Source organism: Cyprinus carpio, chromosome B22 (assembly GCF_018340385.1).
Source record: "Cyprinus carpio isolate SPL01 chromosome B22, ASM1834038v1, whole genome shotgun sequence".
Classification (NCBI taxonomy): Eukaryota; Metazoa; Chordata; class Actinopteri; order Cypriniformes; family Cyprinidae; genus Cyprinus; species Cyprinus carpio.
This window is the reverse complement of record NC_056618.1, coordinates 16,704,054-16,716,553: the sequence shown is the minus strand read 5'-3', so window position 1 is coordinate 16,716,553 and position 12,500 is coordinate 16,704,054. Positions and strand designations below refer to the sequence as shown.

Below are 12,500 nucleotides of genomic sequence, written 5' to 3'. Positions count from 1 at the left end.
AATATCTTTAACTTGAAGTACTAAAATTACTAAACCTAAAAGTGAAGGTAAAAAAAAGACATTATTTAAAGCTAAATAGAAAATATTAAAACAAAATGTGTAAAACAACAACAAATGCTTTTTTTAAAGCAAAATTACTAAAGCTTAAAAATTTAAACAAGAATTATAAAAACAAAATATAAAACTGAAAGCTAATTCATATAACTGTGATATGTGACCCTGGAGCACAAAAGATTACAACTGTATTGATTGATTATCAGAGACAACTATCTGAAAATCTGGAATCTGAGGGAGCAAAAAAATCTAAATATTGAGAAAAAAAATCATCTTTAAAGTTGTTCAAATGAAGTTCTTAGCAAGCGCATATTACTAATCAAAAATTAAGTTTTGATATATTTACGGTAGGAAATTTACTAAATATCTTCATGGAACATATGTATCTTAAAATCCTAATGATTTTTGTCATAAAAGAGAAATGTATAAATTGTGACCCATACAATGTATTGTTGTCTATTGCTACAAATATACCTGTGCTACTGATGACTGCTTCTGTGCTGCAGGGACACAGATATTAAAAATCATACTAAGATAACACTGATTTGATGTTGAGGTAAAAGAGGTCTAAATATATATCAGCTTTATCAGGTTAAACTGAAACACTGTCATGAATAGAAGACCAGTCTGAATGTGTCTGAAGAACACATGCATTAATCTGCCTAATTAGTGTCTGATGAGTGTGTTTGTGTGTGTGTGGTTTTGATGTTTAAAGCGGTTCCCAGCATTCCTTTCTCTGTGTTTGGACTGCTGTCTGGAGCCGGGTCAGATGTTTATTGGCAGGCGGCTCGGAGCGGAGGATTAATGCCGTTTATCTGCGTCCTGGTGGATTGGATAAGTGTTCGGTCAATTAGCGATCACTGCTAGATTGTGCTGAAGGCTCGTTAGAGCCAAAACCGGGATGGGAAGTTACTGTGAAACTCAGAGCTAGGTCAAAACTACAAGATATTCAGCATTTAAATGAGTTTCAACGTTTCAGCCAAAACTAAACAACACTGAAGCACAATGACCTTGAATCAGTAAAACTGTTTATGAACCAATTCTTTTGTCCAAATGAATGGATCCGTTTCAGTATACCGTTCCAAATGAAGGGATTTATTTAAGAGATATTCCATATTATGGATTTTTGTGGATGGATGCACTTAAATGAACTGGTTAATTTAGCTCCATTCACTTAAATGAATCGGTTCATTTGAATGGTTCACTTTAATGAATCTCTTTATTTGGATGGTTCACTCAAATAAATGAATTAATTTGGATGATTCACATAAATCAGTTTAGTTGGACTTTTTGCTCAAATGACAAATGAAACTGTTCATTTGAATGGTTCACATCTATATCCACTTCATTTGGGGTGATTCACTGAAAATGCATCTGTTCATTTGGGACCTGTTCACTAAATTGTTCGTGTGGATGATTACTTGAAACTTATTTGAATGAATCTGTTCCTTTGGATGGCTTCCACTTAAAAGAACCCCATTTTCATTTGAGATTCACTCTAAAAAAGCAGTATTTAAAGTGAACCATGCAGTTGAAAACGTTATTCTTATGGTGAATCATCTAAATGAGCCCAAAATTCATGCAAGGTGAAACCATCTAATGAAAACCTGATTCAAATAAGTGAACTATCCCAAAGAACCAATTCATCCATTCAAGTTTAATTGATTTATTAACGTGAAACATGCGAAAGAACTGATTCGCTTAAGTGAAACCATCTAACTGAACTGATTCAAGTGAAACCCTCACAATAATACGAGTAATTCTAAGAAAAAACATTTCTTCCTTCAAGTCAGTAGCGTGGAGTTTGTATGGTTCTGAAGATCCGCTCAGTGATTCGGTGATTCCCTCTGTGTTCCTGTAGATGGCGTTCACTCGGTGTCGGATCAGTGTCTGCTGCAGGGTCACCATCATCAAGGAACGAGGATGCTCTCCAACAGCATCACGCTGCGATTGGCAGACACGTCACAGGAAGCCTTCTCCGCTAGTCCACTATTGGCTCAGTTCCGGAGGGTGTGGCCCGCGTTCTCTCAGCGTCGCCGTGAGAAGTTGGTGGTCTCAAACATCCAGGACGACACGGACGTCAGCGCCGGCAATCCTGAACGGCAGCCTGTCGGTGGCGGGCCCCGGGTCACGGGGGTTCAGGCGTGTGGAGGTCAGGTGGAGTTCTTGGGCTCGGAGGAGACGGCAGGAGCGTCGTGATCTGAACCCGCAGCTGCTGGGCCAACCGATCTCCTCACAAGGTCCGGCGCCAGAATGAGAAACATATACTGCATTTTTCAGCTTACAGTGTGTAAATGTGACAATCGGTTACAGATTACAGGTTGGAAAACACCTGCTAGCACAGAAGCAGTCATCAGTAGCACAGGTGTATTTGTAGGCAATAGGACACCAATACATTGTATGGGAGTCACAATTATACATGTCTCATTTTATGACAACAATAATTAGGATATTCAAGATAAGATTTCATGTTCCATGAAGATATTTAGTAAAATTCTTCTACTGTAAACTATATCAAAATACTTAATTTTTGATTAGTAAATATGCATTGCTAAGAACTTCATTGGAACAACTTTACAAGATGATTTTGCTCAATATTTAAGATTTGTTGCGACATCAGATTCCCAGATTGTAAACATAGTTGTATCGCAGGACAAATTAGTGTCTCATAATATAACCATACATCAATGGAGAGATTTATTTATTCAGCGTTCAGATGATGCATAAACCCGAATTTCACCAAGTTTGACCCTCGTGACGGGTTTTGTGTTTAGGGTCACAGATAGTAATGGAATGGAAAGTTTGTGCTAGGTTGTTAATTGTACGATTTAGGGGACACCCCAATCCTGAGTTTGTTGTTTTGTAGGAGGTGCGTACCCGTTCGACGGACAACATTGCCTGCGCGAGGCGGGTGAGCACTACATGGAAGGGCGTTGTACGTGGCTGACGTCGAGCAGCCCTGGCACCGTCGTGCGCGTCAGACCCCCTTCCTGTTCCGGTACGGATCCCACAACGATTCGCAGGACTGCGCTTGACGGTCTGCGCTCGGCTTCACGGGCGACTACTGCGAGACGGAGATAGGATTCTTGTGATACTCCAAACCCTGCGGCGTTCACGGGCGGGTCTGGCACGGTCATTTGAGCGGACCCGAGGCACACCTGCCAGGGTGGCTCACGACCAAAACAGGTGAGGGTTGGCGGGGAGCTCAGACAACGCCCACATTCTGATTAACACCACACTGTTCTCATCAGAGCAACTATAAAGAGGAGGCATGTTTATGAAGGACTGTGTGGAGGTCGTAAGACCCCCTTCACTGCGTGAGTAGCTCATTCATCTTTCTGTCTCAGAAGCTTTAGATTCCAGTCACGGCACAGTTTTTGAGGGTTTTTGAGGGTTTGCAAAACATGAGGGTGCAAAAAACACACCCTCCTTTTCTTTTTTTTTTCCCCTGATAAATCACAGAGGAATTATAGTGTCAATCGCTCTTTTGCTGGACGTGAGATCTTGAGATGAGATGAGAGATGTTATGAATGGTATATATATATATATAATTTGATTTGTTAAGATCAGGGATGGCATGAAGCAAGATTGAATGACATGATTAGAGATGTGATGGAGACAATCAGAGAAAGATCAAGTGAGATGTGATGAGTAGAGCTGAGCATTGTTAGCTCCTGTGAGAAATGATTTGTGATGTTCCTCTGACTGTAATATAACAGATGAAGCGTGTTGTACAGCTCTTTAACATGTTCTGTGTGTGTGTAGGTGTGCAGGTGTGTGGGAGCTTCCCACCCCAGGGGTGTTATGGTTTCTGTGTGTCTGGAGTGTATTAAAAGCACTCTCTGGCTCCTGCTCCTCCTCTGTGTGTGTGTGTGTGTGTGTGCGTGTGTGTGTGTGCGTGTGTGTTGAACACGAGTGTTATTTAACATGTCTGTGACTCACCTCATCTCATCTCTCATGAGATCTGTTCATTTTGATGAGATGAATCATTCATACTGCTGCTGAAGAGAGAGAGAGAGAGTGTGTTAAAAATTGATGTGATCTGAACACACTGAACTGAACTCCAGCTCATGAATCACAATCAGCAGTGATCATGTATTTTATGCTGTAAGTAGGGCTGAATTATAGACAATAATCACTCAATCCATTCCAGACCATTCATTATAGTGAATCACTTCAAAACAAAGATAATGATTGATTTGAATCATCTCTCAACAGTGAACCCTCTATGTTTTTTTTTGCAATCAAAATGAATCAGTACTGTCTTAATGTGAAGGATTCACTAGTGATGTTATTAATTTTGACACTGAATTCTGCTGTTTAATGTGTTCACTTCAGTTAGATAAGCTGATTAGTTTTATTAGTCGTACACCCATAGAATGACCCTGACTCAAGATTCATTATAGTGAGTCGTTAATATGATTCATTTGAATCATTGCTCAACTATGAACCCAGTGTAACGCCACTGTGAACATTTGGTCAAGATGAGTCAAAATGTGAAATTGTTTTGTTTCAGTCAGTTTTTGTATTATTTATACTGTATTTAGTTAAATTTCTATGTTAATACAGTTATTAATTAAATATAAATAAGATAACTAGCTACCATTTCTAAGTAGATTGTAAGGTAGTAAACTACTTTTCCAGAGACGTACTATCATTTGACAGACGCTGGTTTCTCGTCGTTGTTCTTGGAATTGAAGAAGGAGTTTAATCCGTTAAGTCACATGCTAATAAGCGAGGGTTTAACGAGGCTGAGCCTGAACTGACTGCGGTTGTGACGGGTTCACGCTGAACTTCTTGGAGGATCATGTCGAGTGTGTGTGAATATGGATGAGCTCTTTGATGTGGAGCCCGTATTTAAAGCTCTGACCTCGTTTCCCATCAAAGACCTTCTGAGAGAATCCGACACACACCGCATCAATATTTCATCATGCTCCGAACCGGCCACAGACCCAGAGGATGTGTGTGTAAACAGGAAGACGGAGCGACTGGCACGCACACAAATGTTTCCGTTATGATGAGCGTGACCAATCGACTTTTGTGTGTCGAACAGTGTCGCCTTTGTCTCCACACACACACACACACACACACACACACACACACACAGTCTTCCTCACGTTCATCTTCCTCCGTATTCACTATATGTCTATTTTTTACTTCCAAGCATTAGAACACTCAGAAGTGAAATCAGTTTTCTTGAATAATTCATTCATTCATTGAATAAGCGTATTGTTGTAACTTAAAACAGTGATACTGTTCACCACAGGACAGAAAAACCACAAATGAGGTCTCTTGTTTCTCCCACAGTGAGATTAAATGGAAATCAAACTGAGAATTTTGCTGAAGTATCTTGATGTTTCTCCAGAGAAAAAGACTTTCATTCTGAGATTGATCCCCACTGGAAAGCTAAATCACAAACACGATCTCAATGATGCTTCGATTATTTCTCCAGGAGATAAAATTAACATTTGTAAAGTCTCTGGTGGCTCATTTGTTTCTCCGAAGGAACAGAGCCCATTAATCTCACATGTGTCTCCTCTAGAGTCTCAGAAGAGATCTCAACTATGTGTCGAGGTGTGCTCAGATATGCTCAAGATCCCGAAGTCTCAATCAGAAGTCTGATATATCAAACATTCTCACCAAATGATCTCTATACTCTCACTGGATGAGGACTAGTGCTTCATCAATCAGAAAAAACCAACACAAACAAAGTAGTTAAAATAAAAAAATATATCAGACACCTATAAAAAGATTAGATGAACAACAATCAATCAATAAAAAAAATATGTTTGTGTGCTTAAACTAGAGAGATGAACTGTTTGTGTTTGTCATGAGAGCGACACACGATCTTGTCACGTCCCAGCTGCTGTGCGAAAATCTCAAACGAGATCTCTTCAATGTCTCGATTGTTTCTCCAGGAGATGAAATCGATATTTGTAAAGTCTGTGGCTTCTCATATGTTTCTCCTGAGAAAACAGAGCCCTTTAATCTCACATGTGTCTTCTCTAGAGTTTCACAAGAGATCTCGACTATGTCTCAAACTGTGCTCAGATTTTCTCAAAATCCCAAAGTGTCAAGCAAAAGTCTGAGATCTCAAACATTTCTCATTAAATGATCTCTAAACTCTTACTGGATGATGAATAGTGCTTCATTTGGGCCTGTTTTAGGAGAAACATCTGAGACAAAGTTGATACTTGAATGAAACGTTGCCCCAGCTGCTGTGCTAACGCTCAAACGAGATCCCTTTAATGTCTCGATTGTTTCTCCAGGAAGTGAAAACAATATTCGGAAGGTCTCTAGCTTCTCATATGTTTCTCCTGAGAAAATTAATCTCACGTGTCTCCTCTGGAGTTTCAGAAGAGATCTCAACCTTGTCTCAAACTGTGCTCAGATTTTCTCAAGATCCCAAAGTGTTGAAAAAAAGTCTGAGATCTTAAACATTTCTCACCAAATGGTCAGACTCTTACTGGATGATAACTAATGATTCAGTTGGGCCTGTTTTAGGAGAAACATCTGATATTTCAATGAAATGTAAAATCTCAGCTTTGTCTCAAACTTTTCTCAGATTTGCTCAAGATCAAAGTCAGAGATCTCAAACACTACTCACTGGATGATGAATAGTGCTTCATTTGGGCCTGTTTTAAAAAAAACATACAAAACAAATACTTAAACTAAAATTAAACGAAATCTCTATGAAGTGAGATGTAAGGTATGTAAAAAGAGCAACGTTTCTGTGTTCACACTGAACTGATGAAATGAAAAGTGATGAAACCCTTTTTCTCCTCTTCTTTCCAGGTGAGCGATGTGAGGTCTCGTCGCGCTCGGGCCGCTGTGCCGAGGGTGTGTGTAAGAACGGCGGGACGTGTCTCAATCTGCTGGTGGGAGGCTTCAGGTGCGAGTGTCCTCCCGGAGGCTTTGAGAAGCCCTTCTGCCACATGAGCTCCAGGAACTTCCCTCCGCAGACCTTCATCACCTTCAAGGGTCTCCGGCAGCGCTTCCACTTCACGCTCTCGCTGTCGTGAGTATTTATCACCGAGATGAAGCCGTCAGCCGTGTTTGTTCATTAGTCAGCGAGTCAATAACGCTTAATGAAGCTCCTTCTTCTAGATGTTTGCTCAGTGTCTCAGGAGCTTTTATCTGCTCGTCTCGGAGCGTTATATAACATTATCCAGCGCTATTTGTCGCAAATATTTTTATTCCCAAACGTCAGTGTTGATCTGTCCGTCTCGAATGGGAAAACAGATGCTCTGTCCGGATGCTCCTCTGTCTCGGCTTTGCTCTTTTCTTTCTCTCTTTCTCTCACGCTTGTTTGCTGATGAATGCTCTGTCTGTAATCTGTTTAGCGTGTGTATAGACTGTGTGTTCAGGACTGATGAGGGCTTTTTTGCTCGGGTTGCTCGGCGCTGATTCTTGTGTTTCAGGGGATGTTTTCCGAAGGTTTAAAGGGTCATATTGTGAGTTTCCAGGACTTGAAACTCTCTGAAAATGTCCTAAAAGGACTTGGCATTAATTGAAACATGAACTCGTGATCATGCACATTTACACCAAACATGAGGAAATTGAGTCGAATATGATTTACATGTAGACGTCTTCAAGGCGCAGTAGCAAAAACAGACTGTCTTTTATTGTACAGATCAGAAAGGGGGGGAAGTGATCATGAGAGACTCAATTATGGCTGTTTTTGGTGCGTGAAACCTCCAGGAACGTGATGAGAGGAGCTCGGGGAAGATATGAAATGTATGAAACGACCCCATTAACTGTGCCGGAGATAAAGGAGGATGTTGGGGTGATGCTGAAGGAGAAATGAAGGGTGTGTGTGTGTGTGTGTGTGTGTCTCTGGAGATACGATTATTCTCCTCAGTAACCAGGTCAACAGCGCTTAACCCCACGGCAAAACCACGGGAACATCCACGAATACACCGGCACACATCACACACACTCGCTCTGAGATTTTAAGATTTAAGTGATATTTGGTGCAATATTACCAGAACATTAATGCTCAAAAATTCTGACTTTTATTTATATTATTAATAATAGTATTAAATATTAATGTTTTTGTTGGGGTGGCAGACATATAAATTCAATTCAATTAAATGGTCACAAAACATGAATAAACATAAAAAATAATTGTTTGTTTTCTGTCCCATTGCATTTGCATTGTATTGGTTTATCAGATGCTTTGATCCAGATGAGGAGCGCGTCTGGTGTTGTTTTCAGGTTAAATGTTCACCTGCAGTGTAATAATAACAGCGAGGTGTTTTATTTTCGTCTGTTTTGTGAGCGTTAGTTTGACTGGGTCTGTTGTGGCTGTCGTGTTCGCTCCTGCTGCTGCTCGCTGACCTACTTTAACTTTATAAATGTGAGACGGATACCTGTGAAGATCTTCTGCAGTCACGGCGCTTCACTACAGCAGATACTGACTGTTTGTTAGTGCTGTTCATCTCAGTGTCTAGTACTAGTGTTGATAGTGAGAGCAGAAGATCACAGAGAACAGCCTAGCAGTGTGTGTGTGTGTGTGTGTGTGTGTTTAATCCACTGATGTTACTACAGCAGAATCCACACAGACATGTTTGGACTGCTAATGTGGACGACTCACTCCTGTCGTTCCTGGTCTGGTAATCCTCTGTAAATCAAAACACACACACACTCCTTATCGTCTCTCCTGTGACGATTTAATCAACTCTGTAAATCAGTTTTTTCTCCTGCAGGTTTGCGACTCGAGAGCCTGACGGTCTACTGCTGTATAACGGACGATTTAACCAGAAACACGACTTCATCGCTCTGGAGATCGTTAATGAACAGATCCAGCTCACGTTCTCCGCAGGTAAACGAACCGCACAGAACTCCAGATGATGCACATCAGAAACATTCACAGCAGAGTCGTGTGAGAAAATGCAGCAAAGCTCAATGTGAATTATCAGCTGATTCACTCGTCACAGTGTTTAAAATAAACCACCCTGACATCATTGGCCCAGATGTCACATGACCCAGAAGCTTGTGTCTTATTGGTCGTCAGTTGAACTAAGAATCTGCTAATGAGTGTGTGTGGGTGATCTGTTGATTTCTGCAGGAGAGACGAAGACGACGGTGTCACCCTTCATCACGGGCGGAGTGAGTGACGGGCGCTGGCACACCGCACACGTGCACTACTACAATAAGGTGAGTCATGTGACCACCGGATGTGACATCACAGACACGCAGGAAGTGTAGTCTCAAAGGAAGTGTCTTTCTTGGGTCCCGTGACTGATCTGCTGCCGCAGGGTTGCGTGAGTGAAATGTAGGACAGATTTGTTTGTGTGTGTGTGTGTAACCTCATGCATTGTGCTCGACTCCTTCAAGATGACAGTCAACACACACACACACACACACACACACACACACACACACACATACAGAGGGGTCAGAGGTCAGCAGAGGCGTCACTTTCATTTGTAAATGCTTGTTCATGATGTCAATGACTGTGATTCATCATTGCTATTTTTATTTAGCTTTTAAGTCAATTTAGTGCTTAATTTCTGTCAATTTCTAATTCTAGTTTACATTTCTGAAGTTTAAGGTTTCAACTACATATAGTCAGATATTTGTGTGTGTGTGTGTGAGAAAGAGAGAGAGAGTCTGTGTGTGTGTGTGTGTGTGTGTGTGTGTGTGAGAGAGAGAGTCTGTTGTGTGTGTGTGGTGTGTGTAAGAGAGAGAGACTGTGTGGTGTGTGTTGTGTGTGTGTGTGTGTGTGTGTGTAAGAGAGAGAGACGCTGTCTGTGTGTGTCAGTGTGTGTGTGTAAGAGAGAGAGTAGATTCTAGTGTGTGTGTGTGCCGTGTGTGTGGTGTGTGTGTGAAGAGAGAGAGAGAGATTGTGTGGTGTGTGGTGTGGTGTAAAGAGAGAGAGAGACTGTGTGTTGTGTGTGTGTGTGTGTGTGTGTGTGTGTGTGTAAGAGAGAGAGAGTCTGTGTGTGTGTGTGTGTGTGTGTGTAAGAGAGAGAGAGTCTGTGTGTGTGTGTGTGTGTGTGTGTGTAAGAGAGAGAGAGTCTGTGTGTGTGTGTGTGTGTGTGTGTGTGTGTGTGTGTGTGTGGAGTGGGTGTGGTTTACCTCATTATTTTATGACCAGTAAGAATTTGCGACTCTCAGGCCCCGCCCCTGCACTGCTTTGATTGGCTCGTTTAAACTCACAGCATGTGTGACCTGCCGCAGCGGGATCAGTCTGAGAGGGGTCGTGACCTCTGTGTGATGAGATCATTCATTAAGCCAGACTCGTTGTGTCTGCTGGTGTTCGTTCGAGTGGAATCAGAAGACAGTTTGAAGTCACTCGTCTGAACAGACAGAAGTCAAGATGAAGCTCCTCACACATCTGTCTGTCTGTCTGATTTTATATTCATATAAGATTATTTTTTACATTGATATTTTTTATAAATATTAACTATTTTAAAATATACATACATTTAGAATTAACTTTTATAAATATTTGACAGCTTTAAAATATTTATTTGAATTACACATGTGATTTTTTCCACTTTAAATTTGGATAATAAAATATAATATGATATAATATAATATAATATAATATAATATAATATAATATAATATAGGTGATAAAATGTGACTCTGGAGCACAAAATCAGTCATAAGTAGCACAGGTATATTTGTAGCAATACATGTTTCTTTTATGCCAAAAATCTTTAGGATATTAAGTAAAGATCAGAGTTTTTTGGGGCAATATAGAATGAACAAATAAGTGCAATAATGGGAGCAAGATTTTCATAATAATATCTAATATTTCATTGGAATTCAAAAAATTGACCCTTATTACTTGTTTTTTCTGGTCCAGGATTACATATAATATAATATAATATAATATAATATAATATAATATAATATAATATAATATAATATAATATTTATATGATTACATATTATCCACAAGATAGCAGACAGATAGAAATACACCAGAAATGAAGATGATGCTCATCACTCTGTCTGTCATCACCATGTATTTTCATGTTGTGTTTGATACTGCTGTTCTCTGATTGCCCCGTCTCTCTCTCTCTCTCTCTCTCTCTCTCTCTCTCTCTCTCTCTCTCTCTCCCTCTCCCTCTCAGCCCGTCCTGAACCACGCAGGTCTCCCTCAGGGCCCATCTGATCAGAAGGTTGTGGTGGTGATGGTAGACGATTGCGACAGTTCAATTGCGCTGCGCTTCGGTCACGTGATTGGAAACTACTCGTGCTCCGCCCAGGGCAGCCAATCAGGATCCAAGAAGTAAGAGCGTGAGTCTGACGAGCGCTAATTGGCAGTGATAGCGTGACTGTGTAATTTTGCATTATTTTGTGGCAGGTCTCTGGATCTGACGGGGCCACTGCTGCTGGGCGGCGTTCCCAAACTCCCCGAGGAGTTTCCCGTTCGGAGCCGGCAGTTCATCGGCTGCATGAAGGACCTGCGCATCGACCAGCGGCACATCGACATGGCCGGATTCATCGCTAACAACGGAACGCTAGCTGGTGATTAGTGCTACTGGATTTCAGCAATGCGTTTGACACTATTGACCAGGTCGATCACAAGTACAGAATGGAGTACCTCAAGGCTCAGTACTAGGACCGTTGCTTTTCACACTTTACATGTTACCCTTGGAAGATATCATCAGGAAACACGGTGTTAGCTTTCGCTTTTATGCTGATGATACTCAAATCTATATTTCTTTGCAGCCCGACGAAGCATATCAATTTGCTCAATTCCCTTCAACACACTATTTTTTGTTTAATACTGTTAAGCTGCTTTGACACAAAAAGCGCTATTAAAAAAAAAAGAAAAAAAATTGTTGCGTTTACCATGACATTACTATCTCGTAATGAGTGTACGATGTGTTTTCCCAGGATGCTCTGCGAAGCGTCATTTCTGCATCACTAACCCGTGTCTGAACGGCGGCAGCTGCGTGAATCTGTGGGGTTCGTTCCGATGCGACTGTCCTCTGGGATTCGGAGGACGGAACTGCGAGAAAGGTGAGTGAGCATCACGTGAGCCGCGTGTCCGTTAGCGGTGAATTTGTCATTAACAACACCTGTCTGTCTGCAGTGATGCCCAACCCGCTGCGTTTCCATGGTAATGGCCTGTTGTCGTGGCGGGATCTGGTCGCCATGGTAACCGTTCCGTGGCACCTGGAGTTCATGTTCCGCACGCGACAGCCGACGGCGACGCTGATTCAGATCAGTTCAGCGCAACAGCACAACCTCACCATACAGGTGCAGTTAAAACACACACTTCATATTCACATTGTTTTACAAATGATGGCTTTAGCTCTGTTCTGGATACAAATACGCCACCCAAATATGGTTAGTTAGGCACACACACACACACACACACACACACACTGCTTCAGCAGCAGGTGCACTGACTGATTTTTTATGTGTCTGCAGCTCCACCTGCTGGCTGTGTGTGATATGACACCTTACACACAGTAAAC

At 41.4% G+C, this 12,500-nt stretch overlaps 1 protein-coding gene across 1 annotated transcript in view; it reads left to right on the top strand.

Moving 5' to 3' along the window:
• LOC109077954 (cadherin EGF LAG seven-pass G-type receptor 2-like) overlaps positions 1-12,500 on the top strand; it is a 40,807-nt gene that overhangs the window by 10,860 nt on the left and 17,447 nt on the right. Inside the window, 8 exon segments of the mRNA XM_042749525.1 lie at positions 1,916-2,206; positions 6,850-7,072; positions 8,763-8,878; positions 9,125-9,213; positions 11,145-11,302; positions 11,378-11,541; positions 11,914-12,039; positions 12,113-12,279. Coding sequence (XP_042605459.1) covers positions 1,916-2,206; positions 6,850-7,072; positions 8,763-8,878; positions 9,125-9,213; positions 11,145-11,302; positions 11,378-11,541; positions 11,914-12,039; positions 12,113-12,279 — 1,334 coding nt within the window.